General features: G+C 33.2%; 1 protein-coding gene across 1 annotated transcript; it reads left to right on the forward strand.

The window, feature by feature from the left end:
• The first annotated feature begins 1,969 nt into the window (after positions 1-1,969).
• LOC132553061 (zinc finger FYVE domain-containing protein 21-like) lies at positions 1,970-12,407 on the forward strand. The gene is made up of 7 exons (XM_060217267.1): positions 1,970-2,089; positions 3,073-3,129; positions 5,072-5,240; positions 5,770-5,854; positions 6,665-6,762; positions 8,346-8,479; positions 10,262-12,407. Exons 1-7 carry the CDS (start codon positions 1,970-1,972, stop codon positions 10,304-10,306), a joined length of 708 nt encoding a protein of 235 aa, XP_060073250.1. The 3' UTR covers positions 10,307-12,407.
• Positions 12,408-12,660: the final 253 nt, after the last annotated feature.

Consider the following 12,660-nt stretch of genomic DNA (forward strand, 5'->3'; position numbering starts at 1 on the left):
TTATCAAACACTTTTCTCTATATGTTTGTTAACTAATTTATGTTTTTGTGTAATGTCGTTTAGATGTCTTGAGTAAGCTAAAGTATCGTCACAATGCCGGAATATCTTACTAGTTTCTTTTTTTCCATTGATTCCGGCATATGTGATTCAATGTATTATTGCAAGTTTTATATTGTTTGATAAAGTTGGTTATATCTTAAGGACGAAATTCATTGGCGTTGCCTTTTTTATCTTTTCTTTTTTAAACATATTACAAAGTCCAGTATTGAATATTACAAAAAGATTCCTTGCTCCTTTTGAAACCTCCTCAGGTCAAAGTCAAATATGCTATTTATATATTACCATGAAGTGTATACAAATTTACAACAAAATAAAATACATGTTTGTCTATTAAAGTAAATACTACCGCTCCGAATAGAGTTACGAGATATGATAGAGAATCTTATCACAAAAAAATAAATTCAGCTTATTTTATCATCTATTGCCCAGTGCTCTCGTTCATAAACATGTCTTCTTTGTTAAATAAATTAGGATTTTGCACGATGTTTTCGCTCAGAAATCGCCATTTAAAACTAGTACTAATCCATGAAATTTGGAGATATTTCAAAGGCTTTCACAAAACATTTATGGTTTTAAATCATTCTATAGATCATATTGTAATAAACATTGTCCATCTTCAATTATCGACAAACAACTGAAGCATGAGTGCTCCTCTTCGAACGCCGTTCATGCCGACAGGCTTCTAATCTAAGGGAAGTAACTCCAAAAAGAAATTTGGCCCAAAAAACACAACGATGCGTGTTTTTGACAGAATTTGGCAGACATACTTTTTTATCCATAATTAACCTTAAATTGACTATAGGTACACAATTTCTTCCCCTCCAAGCATGTGATGTGATAAACTGTTGTTTAGCTGTGATTGCCACTCACGCACATTATTAAAATTAGCCTCAGTGACAATTTGTTTCCCTTGAAGTTACATTAAACTTTTCAAAGACGTCCTAAAGCTCTAGCAATATTTGCAAATCTTCAGCACATTCTGCCAAAAGTACCAAATCAACTACATATAAAACTGAACAGATAAATACATTGAAAAACAAGGGAGATAACAAGCATTCCTGTCTTACACCGTTCGTAACATCAGACAAGTGCGTTCAAAACCAGCCTTACCCAGCATCTCACGTATTAATATATGGAAATATTTTCACGGCACACTGTAATCTTTCGCCTTGCCGAAAAAAAAAGTTAAAGGGAAATCATGATTTGTCGATAAAAGTGACCATACGGCTTTTTTATCCACGTATGCACAAACTTATTACAGTCTTTTCATTTTACGTGACATCCAGTCAGTATATATCCGTTGTAATTTTGCCTTTGCGAAAGCAGTTCTGACGGTCATACAGAATGTCTTTTTGTTAACGGTTTAAAATTTATCTACATGATCGTTTGAATTAAAACAACATAATTTATATGACTCATGTGTTTATACAATAAAAGTGTATGTTTGTGCCGGTTCAACAGAAGAAGACTTGGGTATAGAATTAATGAGTAAAATTCAGAAAGTTTAAAGTTTGTGGTCCATATGTAAATGTTGTATATGGAAACAATATATCGCTCACCAACTTAAAACAAGGCGCTGTCCTGGAGGATTTTAAAGATTTTGCTAAATACATGTAGTAGTGATTTGAAGAAAAAAAAGACGGACGGGTGGATGACGAGGGGATTGATTGATAGATTACAGTCGCCGTGCCATGCTACAAACTCACTTGGCAGAAAACTTATTTATTTTCATCTTTTTATTGGGTTTTACGTCCAATAATACGACCTTTTGGCATTTCAGCAGACAACCAGTTGAGCTCAGTCGACCCGCTCAATAAATGGAATTTTGCTATTCGAACACACCGGTAAACCGGAAGTGGTATTTGTTGTCACTCGAATGCTCCTACAACTGGCTTACACCCAAACAAATATGTCCGCCCCTGAGAAGAAGTTAGTTCGCTCCAAGAGTGGATTGCGGATGATTCCTGTAAACAACATGGACATCAGTCCATTTACAGTTAGTGAACCACCCTGGGTACCGGACAGTGAGGTATCATTTCGTGTTATGTCCATAGTGTTTTAGTGTATATCAGCATCAATAAGTGACCGATTTAGAATAAAGTTTTTTTCATGATCCTCATCATCCTGCGAGGAAAGTTCATTACACATAATGTGTACCAACTATCACTGATTTGAACAAAACACACAGCAACACATCAACATATACTATTGTGTTACACTGTCATCATCGTCTTCTTGACACCATTACCTCATCATCATTAAGTGGTTGGCGGGTGGCGCTGTGGTAACAAACATTCTTCTTTCATCAGGTGGTGGTCGGATGGCGAAGTGGTAACACACTCGTCTTTTACCTAGCCGTCCGGGGTTCAATTCCATTAACAGATGTGGGGTTTAAGCAGTTTCCTCTTACAGAGAGACTGGATATATTCGTTGAAAGAAATAGCATTCCTTCTTATATAAATAACTAATGCACATCAGTTTCCAGTCTGACCTTTAATTTCATTTTGGGAAGACAATTAATCAGTTGGGGATTAAATTTTAATTAGTAAAGTAGAAATTTGGTCATATAATGAAATAAATCCAGTTGAGAATGGGCCCCATATTCTGCCATACGGAGCCCCAGAATAAAAAAAACACAGGTATCTTTCTTTCTCTTCTGTTTCAAGTCTTTTGTTTTCTTCTTCCTTGCCTGTCTTCAAGTTGTAAAATATTTACTTGGAGCTGTCAAATTGTGATGTCTTCAATGGCAAAGACTAGTGAAGGAGTGTAGAAGTTGAGAGTACAGATGATTTCATGTAAGATTATAGTCTGCTGGTGGTAATTCCCCTTCATTTAAGCAGTAGAATGTGCCAGCATTGAGAGCAAAAGGTCATTAACGTGATCCCTAGTGAGGATAAAACATTTCTCTTTCCTTGGTCCCCTTCCATATAAATATAATAGCTTAAGATTATATTGTAACTCAATTTTAAAACCTGTATTTATGTACATATGATCTTTTCTGTTTTTCTCTAGTGTTTGGTATGTATGAACTCGTCATGCAGAGTCAAGTTTGATTTCCGCAGGAGAAGGGTGAGTGCATTTCTAAATGAAAATTGATAACTATAAATTATGTTTGTTTTGTAAAACAAGATTAGAAAATAAAATAATATGCATTACAACAGTACTTGGATGCATTGATAATCTTTTCTTGCTTAAAATTGTTGTGCAAATATATGTATTGATGATTTATTGGATTACATCAGTTTTAACAATAAATGGCAGAATTCAAAATTTTCAATTTAGTCCACCTTCGTCAGATGATGGGCTGGTGAAATCATTCTACATCCATGGCCATCATTTTTCTGTCTCTCTGTCGGTCATCTGTCCCTAGGCAGTTCTAATATTGGATATTTTATGAGGAGAACCAGAAATTTTAATAATGCCCTTGTTTCAAGTTGTGCCCTTTTAATATAAAGGGACTGATCAAAACAACATGGCTGATGGGGACCATCTTGGATTTTAACTATGAAAGTTTGTTACATTGTCACTAATTCTGGAGAAGCACAGGATGGATCTCTCTCAAATTTCAAGTCAAGTACTGAATGACCATGGGTTAAATTTCTAATCACTGTTTGTTAGGAAATTCTGATCGGATCTTTCTCAACTTTCATTTGTAAGTGTTCTTAGGGAATTGTAATGTTAATTTTGGGGCCGATAAACAAATGGCTAATGGCAGATCATTCCTAAATCTTGTTTTTAGGTTTCACTTGGTCACTTACCCAATTTATGCTTTAGGTTTGTCAATTTTGGAACTGATCAGAAAAACAAAATGGAACACAAGTGACCAATTCATATTTGACAGTTAAAGAGTATTATTGCAACCTGGTTCTTTTACACTTCTTGGGACTGTTTGTGTTTTCTACCTCCATTTATCTTGGGCATTTGCCTAATGGTTCTTCACGCCGTGGATCAGAATGTGTTTCCCACAAGTGACTCTCCACTTCCTCTTTCTAGCAATGTAGGATTCCTGATTTTTCTTTACTAAGTAGCTCCTTTGTAAATTTGAAGTGGCCTTTTACAAATATCCTCTTGCTCTTTTTCCTCTTTGCCTTTGTCTTTCAAAGTCTCTCAGCCCTTTGTAATCTTGCTAGCTCTGATGTAAATATCATCTGTCAGCACAGATAATCCAAACTTCTTGTTCTCAGACACCCTCCTAAACTGCGTATTCAGTTTTTTCAACTCATGGCGACATTGCCAAATTTTCATCTCTTGTCTGTTGGGAACTCTTGATGGTTTGTTGGTTCCTTTCCTGGCTTTACCCAACATTTCAAACGGTTCCGTTCCCAAATTGTAGATAAGGTTTGACATTGACTCGGCCTTCTTCTCGACCTTTTCCTGTAGTGTTGTCTCTAAGATAGTGCTCACACCTTCATCAAAGCAATGAAATTCTCCCCTTTGCTTTACTGGATGGACTTTACCGGAGACCAAATACCTCAGCCAATTCCAAAACTGTGTCAAGGGGTGAGTTAGACTCAGGGAGACTTCTAGTAAAGTGATGTTTTTCCTGGCTTGGTTTCTTCTGCGTCTTACCAGTTGTAGCTGTGCTCTGCACCGGAGTTGTCCCACGCCCACATCACGATCTTTACTGAAGTATCCTCAGTCCCCTGGTGTTTTTGCAAGCAATAGTAATCACATATTTACAGGGATAGGTGGGTGGGGCCAACATTGGTCAAATTTACTGAAATATTTCATAACTCAGGTGACAAATATTTAAAGAATTCAATTCATAACTTGTATAGGTGTTGGTGAATATATAATACACAAGTCATGAAATTCAAACATAGATCTTTAGAAGAAAGTGATCTTAATGCCATAATTTTGGAGATTTTTGTTCTGGCAGGCCCTTTTCCAAAAGTACTGTGCTGATAGGTAATACATACACTGTAAGAAGAGAATCAGTTTAACTATAAGTATGTAACATAAAACTTGCTACTTTCGTAGCTTTTCTCATCGTCAATAATCTTTATTACAGCATCACTGTCGAAGGTGTGGACGATGTTTCTGTAACTCCTGTTGTGAGTCCAAAGTGCCTCTGATCCGCATGTGTTTCATAGACCCAGTCCGTCAGTGCAATGTTTGTGTAGAGATTAGCCGAAAAGAAAATGAATTCTTCGATAAACATTTGAAAACTCTGTGTAATGGTAAGACAACTTTCTTGTAAAACTAAGACGGTGTTCTTGTAAAGCAGAATATATCAAATACTTTCAAATAATTGAAGTTACAGAAATTTTGTTTAATTCTGTGATCAAATGCAGTGTTTGGAAAATGTTCTATTATGTAAAACAAAAGGACAAATAAAGATTTACTCATTGAAACAAGTCACCTTCAAGATTTCTGAGGTGTTGAATTGTTGTGAATGTGTCAAATCTATTGATTGTAAGACTTTGTAAGAATACTGTTTTGACTGGTAAAATAGATCAGACTATACATGTATTCTAGTTGATGGAATGATGTTTTAACTGTTAATGATTAAACATGGGTCAGTTTTGCTCACCAAGTATAGGAAGCAGATGCTGCAGTTTGTACAGTGAAAAAAGGAAAAACTTTCATGGTTTATTTTTTTTTTTTGTTTTGTTTGTTTTTATTTATTTTTATTGTATAAACATATACACAATGTGTTGTGCTTCTATCTGGTTGAAGAATAACACATTCATGTACCTGTATTTCAAGGTGGTGACTTTGTGTTAAAAGAGTCTGGAGAAGAGATCGAGGATAGCTGTTCAACATTCCGTTGTAAATTAACTACAGACAACAGGTAGGAATAAATAAAACAGGCCTACATTAATGAGAGAATGATGTTCCTTGTGTTTCTCCTATATAAACTGCAGGGTTAGACTGTTTTTTCAGACAATCCAGTTAATTTTTATATAGATATTTAAATGATATATTAAGTGCATGACAGAAAAACTTAACTTGAACTATTTCTTCAATTAACTTAAAATTTGTGTATAAAATCTATAGAAATAGTATTATTGACTAACATGCATGTAAAATACACCTTATTATAACCCACCCAAGGTTAAAGGTCAGAAGTCACTGTTATTCTATGTTGGGGAAAAAACTTGCATATCTCATGAACCATTTAATTGATTAATACATTAAGCCCTCAATAGATTTAGATCAGAAAAAAAGCTGAGGAAGTGAGAAGTATATTGATGTGAGCTCCTGCTCACCTTGTTTTCTATCTTTATGATGAGAAAAAAAGAAAACAAAATTACTGTGTGTAGATGTATTATTTATTGATGTTTTAATTGAAGAACAACATCATTGATTTATGGAATATGATATTTGACTAATTACAGCATCAAATATTTCAAATGCTACATAAACATTTTTTGTAATAGATGAATCAAATAGCATTCTTCACTTTCAAAAATGCATTTCTGAAGTTCTGAAAGTGTTTTCCATAATATGGGAACGTGACAAACTAAGAGCTCTCTTTTATGTGAAAGTTCATTAAGACACTGACATGTGATGCTCTTACTGTGATTAGCTGATTATAGATTCCCTAATTAACATGTCCTATATTCATAGAAAAATTGTACATAATGATTTTTTTCTCCAGAACTGTCACATTTGACAGTAATCATGACAAACATGAGCCAGTACAGATGGCAAAATTAGAATCTGTCCAGATATTGACCAGTGGAGTGGACTCCGAAGGTCAGTATTATTTACTTTGTTTTGAATACAACTACGTAAATAAACAATCAAATTTAATCATTTGAATATCAAAGTCAGTATTTTCAAGTTCACAGTATAAACTAAGACGTATTAATTGGCATTCATATCTATTAATTGTCAGTGATTAAATGATTGAGATAATAACTTACACTTATCGATTGGCGTTGGTTACTACCTAACTACTTTTCTGATGTTTCATTGGCAATATCGATTTTTCAATACAAAGCCTTTCCGAGGTTGGATGATGATGGTAAGGAAGTGTGTTAGTGTTCACCAGCTGTACACATTTGTGTTTTGATTTTAATGTTTTGTTAACTTCTTTATCAAGATCTAAACTGATGAATTATTCAATTTTCATAAGAATTTTATCTCTTATTTACCAAGTACCTAGTTTGAAAAAAAATCAATTATTTTACTTCATTATACAGACAAACACAATCATGTAACAGTTTTAAATAAATAAATAAATAAATAAATAAATAAGTAAGAATGATAATAATTGCCCATAATATCACTATTTTAGTTTCTGACATTTGTTATGTCATGACTGTTGTCACTTCATTATTGTTGTAAACCATTCCTTGATCTTCATTTTTTTATAGTTTATGTTTTTTTTCTCTATTTTTGTTTGTAGATGTTTTTTGTAGGTCATAATTTCATTTCAGTACATTTCTTCTTCTATGCCTTTAGTTAGAATCACAATCAATGTATATGTTTAGGAAATGTGAGTGTATATATACAATGTTCTTTGTTGACTGTATTGATAGCTGATACAGTATACAAACATTTATACTAATGCTTTAACTGTCAGTATATATAGAGATCTACTCTCACATTGTCATTGTTCCTCAGAATTTTCTATCTTTTTGGGTTGTCAATCGTTATATATAAGCCCCAGGTTGATAAATAATCCTCACTTGAAAAAGATAATATTTCAACCCACTGGGGTCAAATTTATGGTCAATTTAATTTATGAATAAACTTTTTTTTATGTAATTAATCTTCAAAGTTGATTTCTCATCAAATCGTCACATCTTCATTCAATGATCTTTGATCACAATTGATATTACTATAAATGGAATTTAGATGTTGTGGTTCAACAGATGTTCCCCTTTTTTTTTATACATTTGTTATGATGTAAAACATCTAAATATTCAAACATCATCTCTTATATCAGTTTAGGTTTCAATCTTCAGGTTCATAAGTACCAGGTCATTGTTACTAGTGAATATTGGTAGAATGTATATTTCAACACTCAGCTAAAATCTCTTTTGCATTTTAGTGCCATTTTTAGAAGAAAATATATCTTGTTCAGGTTTAGTCTGGTATTGATATATGGAGTGAAAAAAAAAATGAGAAAAAAAATAAGATACAGTTACTAAAATTGACCGTTTGAAATCAAATGATTCTCGCCAAGATGGTATCATCGTAGTAAAAATATAGTTCAAAAGAATTTGCATTGAAAATTGTATTACCCTGTGAAATAGAATATTGACCAATATCAAAATTTAATGGCTTAACTGGACACTGTTTACTTAATGACGTTACCAACTTCCTTACAGGGAATATGGTGGCATCTGGCATCGCTATGAAATACCACAATCACAATTCAGATAAAAATATGGTGAAACTTGTCATCAGCCCAACCAGCACAACCAAACGAGAAGGACAGATGTGGATAGCAGCCATGCAAAAGGTGAGAAATTGTCACTGAATTTAGTTCTCTCTCTATTTGTCAGCTTCCAAATTTAAAATTCACTGTTGATCTTTTTATGAAAATATAAGGATCAGAGTGACTTTTAGTGTGCACAAGTAAATTGATATACTATGTCCCTTCATACTTAGGGTCTTCTTGAAAGGATATTCTGTTGGTACAAACATTGAAAAACTTCCTGGTGTAGTAGACCTAAAACATTAGCAGTATATTAAGCAATTGTTGTAAATTCACTGTGAAAGTTAAGGTGTGAAAAATGTCAGCTATGTTGATAGAAATGATTTAGTTGTGAATGAAGTTGTGGTTTCCTTATGAAAAGTTTTAAAGTGTGCTGTTTTAGACTATAAGAATGAAGAACTAGATTTTAGTGCTTCATAGAGATTTAATTGTAGAAAACTTGTGAATACTCGCATTCTTCTGTAATTTTCATCCTCTGTTTTTAATAAATCAGAAACAATATTTAATATTTTGAATGCAGATTTACTGGCTTCATTCTGCCTTCTGCTAGACTAATAAAACGAAGGGAAGTAACTCTGGTAAAGCTGAATAAATTGCATGTGCGGTCAATGAAAAATTACAATATGAATGAACACTAGATTCCAGTATAATTAAGGTTTATTACCAATCTTATCAAAAATGTTGCTTTTTCTTAAACAAGCCATCAGGATTTAGTTCATTAGTACTTCAGTGTTCATTGAATGACTATTATACATTAATGTTTGGTTTTGGACTAAGTCATCATGTATTGAATAATGATATTGGTCTCACAATCTCACAGAATTTACAGGGACAGTTTCGTCAAGTTTGTGTGTATGTCAAAAAATCTTCCATGGAATGGTAGCTCTGTACTCCTATGAACTATGCATGTCATTATATTGGCTCAATATTACACTTTCCATATATATTTTTTTTTAATTAATGGTAAGGAATTCTCAGCCAACACTGTATATGTTAATACAAGGGCACCTTGACCTTATTGGCATGTGCAAACCCGTCTCGGGAATGTCAATAAAAATGGCTTGCAAACCAAAGGGAAAGCGAGTAAAACGAGGCACAGCAGGGCTCTCACACCCCATTTTGGGACTGGGGCCCAGGGCCCTTAGAATTGGGAAAAATAGTGACGTTTTCCTTAGAATTTGGAAAACTTGGGGTCTAAATTGGGAAAAAAAGGTACTGTTTTGCATTGGGAATTCGGCCCCAAATCTGGCAGATCGAGAGCCCTGCACAGGGTTGCGTAACAAACGGAGATGCAGTAAATGGATGTGAAAAATTTCCCAGAATCACTTTTGAACAAGAATATGAAAGATGCAACATGTTGTATGCAATGTGGTCAGGCCAATCATAATGCAGAGAAAGACTTTTATTACAGATTCATCACTCTGTTCCTCCATCACATGGATTTATTTACAAACAACTTCGTTTCCCTCCAGAGGGTGCATCATTTTGTGCAATATGACAATTTTGGCTATATTTGGTACAGGTTTTCCCAAATTTGGACATTGGCTACAAAGCAAATAGCTGTATTACACAAAGTTTATTGTCTTGATACGTATATTTTCGATTCTACTTGACTTCAAAAAACGTTGGTTGACTAAATTGTCCCTTTAAACATAATTTAAATGATATTCTGAAAATGTCACAAAATGGACAGCACATTATATTATTAATCCATACCTCTCATCAGTCAATGTTACAATCTTCAAATTAAAAGATGTCTGAATCTTAATGCTTTTATACACTCTCATTAAGTCATTTTCATTTCAGGCTTTTAAGCTGATACATGAAGCTCGAATGACAGAAAAACCATGAGTGATGTTGAGTTGTGAAATGATGTTAATCATGCAAGCAAGAAATGAACAGATATTGGCTAGTTTGTTGGCAAAACAAATTTTCTCTTCTCTAAATAATTGTATGCTTTCAAAAAGCAATAAGGATTTACTAAGATTTTGAAATGAGCAGAAAAGAAATGACTATCAAGTCTGAGATATGATTATATAACTTCTTAAACTACAAAGTGGATTTTTCCAAAAAAATTACACATAACACTTACACGTTGTGATAAATTTTTGTATGTTATATTTAAGAAGTATTTGTGCACTTTCTGTCACTTTAGATGAACTATTTAAGGAGTTATGGTGCCTAAATTTTAGTACACACCTTTGTTTTGCCAGATTTCCATTTTAAGAATCCTGATATTTTTCAATGAAAGGTAACATGAAGTAGTGGAGATGTATTGTAAGGGAGACAACTCCAGCACAAATCATAATTGAGTCACAAACAAGATTAAAACAGAAATGGCTACAAAAGTCATGATATGGTTACTTTCTTGAAATTTCCACTTTTTTTAAATGAAAAAGGAAGCAGTTTGTAAAATGAAAGCTAATAGGCTTTTAGGTTAGATATAATAGGGTAAAATTTGTCTTTCAGGAAGTCATATTTTGTACCCGTTAGCAATATGACGATATGATGTAAATGTCTTTCACAAGAATGCTGTTTTGAATCCGTTTGTTGAAAAATGTTTATTAGTTACGCCCCATACTCTCAACTACTAATGTTGTTTTGTTATAAAACTGTCTATTTAACTATCTTACAAAATATTGATTTTTTTGATGCAAGAAAATTTGAAGACATTTCCTGATATTTCTCTGCATCTGTTGGACACAAGTAAATTATGGTCTACATAATGTATGTTGGTTGTTTACAGTTATCTATGTAATTATGTACACGGACATAAACAATTTTTTGACGCCTGGTGATTTTAAAGGCTTAGAGCTATAATTTCTGTTCGATTACATGGATATGTATCTTCGCTGCCACCCTATTTCCAAATTATAAGTGGGCAACATCCTCAGCTTTACCTCTGATGCCATCTTGTTGTCAAGATCAGGGAGTTTCAACATAATGTGTTCCTAAGTTCTGTAAATAAATATTGAATCATGACATACAAACAGCACGATTTATCATATTGCATTTTGGTGCAGTTGAAAATCTCATTCTAAGTGGTTATAAGGTTGTGACAGTTATGTCATTTATGCTTTTTATGTTTCATAAATCTAATTTTATATAACATGATTGCAGAGAGATTGCACACAAACACAACTACAAATGTTAACGGTACTTACATTCAGTTGATACTCCATGTCTCTCCAACATTTTTTTTTTTTTTGTGTTGTGCTTTTCATTTTTATTTTCAAACAATTCGCTTTTGAATTTTCTATCACTGTTATGGTAATATAACAGTGGAGTGTTTATAACTTTAGAATTAAAAAAAAAATAAAGGTTACCATTCATCCTTGAAATAGTGAAATGAGGCCTACAACTTTAGGGACTTTCCCATCTTCAACAATGTGGTATCGAAAATTTTAAGTTGCATATAATCATTGGTGTCAAATTGTAAATACTATGTGATTATTATTTGAAAAGTGTCTCTGTGATTTATGTTAATAGTGATTCATACTTCAGTTTGTCTAGTCTAAGACTTTTACTAGTATTGGGCTCATCACATATCTCTGCATCCTGGTCCCTTTAATGCTTGCATCAGATTTGAAGAGTTGTAATGTATAACATTGGACCAATGGGAACTGTGTGTTTCAATATTGTATCATCTGCAGTTTATCTGCATTGTATATCTGTTTTGTTTTTTGTTTTGATGTATTGTAAATATTGTAAATATTAATATGATCCGTATATTAATTTATAAAACCTGTCACTTCAACTTGCAATTTAGTCCAGACCCCAGAGTCCTTATGCACAGACCCTGTGACTGAGAAACATACAATATCAATTTCACATCTATAAAATAGATTTATGATTTGAAGTTTTGAAACAATGTTTCCTGGTAAAATCATTGCCGAAAAAGAACTAAGATAAAAAAACCTTTGTATTTGATGAACACCTTACTGTAAATCTAAACGACCCCCTCCCCCACCACACCCACCCCCGCAAAAAAATGTTTTTAAAATTTTTTTTTGTAAAGGTAGGGTGTGATGATTTACTTATTTTCACATTTTTTAATGTTGATTTATCTTCTGAAAATATGTTTCCCAGAATACTTCATATTCCTTTCCAACTACTGACACAATATTGAGTTTTGTCTTTCAAAAAGACAACAAGAAAGTTGTGAATGTTTTTGAAAAGGTCTGGTATCAAGACCCAACATATTA

Source organism: Ylistrum balloti, unplaced genomic scaffold (assembly GCF_031769215.1).
Source record: "Ylistrum balloti isolate Yb309-2 unplaced genomic scaffold, AGI_CSIRO_Ybal_v1 Utg370294, whole genome shotgun sequence".
Classification (NCBI taxonomy): Eukaryota; Metazoa; Mollusca; class Bivalvia; order Pectinida; family Pectinidae; genus Ylistrum; species Ylistrum balloti.

Excerpts from the sequence above, each read along its gene's own strand:
- LOC132553061 (XM_060217267.1), top strand. The coding sequence starts at position 1,970 with ATGTCCGCCCCTGAGAAGAAGTTAGTTCGCTCCAAGAGTGGATTGCGG. Across the intron at positions 6,763-8,345 it reads CAGTGGAGTGGACTCCGAAG|GGAATATGGTGGCATCTGGC; the intron begins GTCAGTATTATT and ends ACTTCCTTACAG. Across the intron at positions 8,480-10,261 it reads GGATAGCAGCCATGCAAAAG|GCTTTTAAGCTGATACATGA; the intron begins GTGAGAAATTGT and ends TTTTCATTTCAG.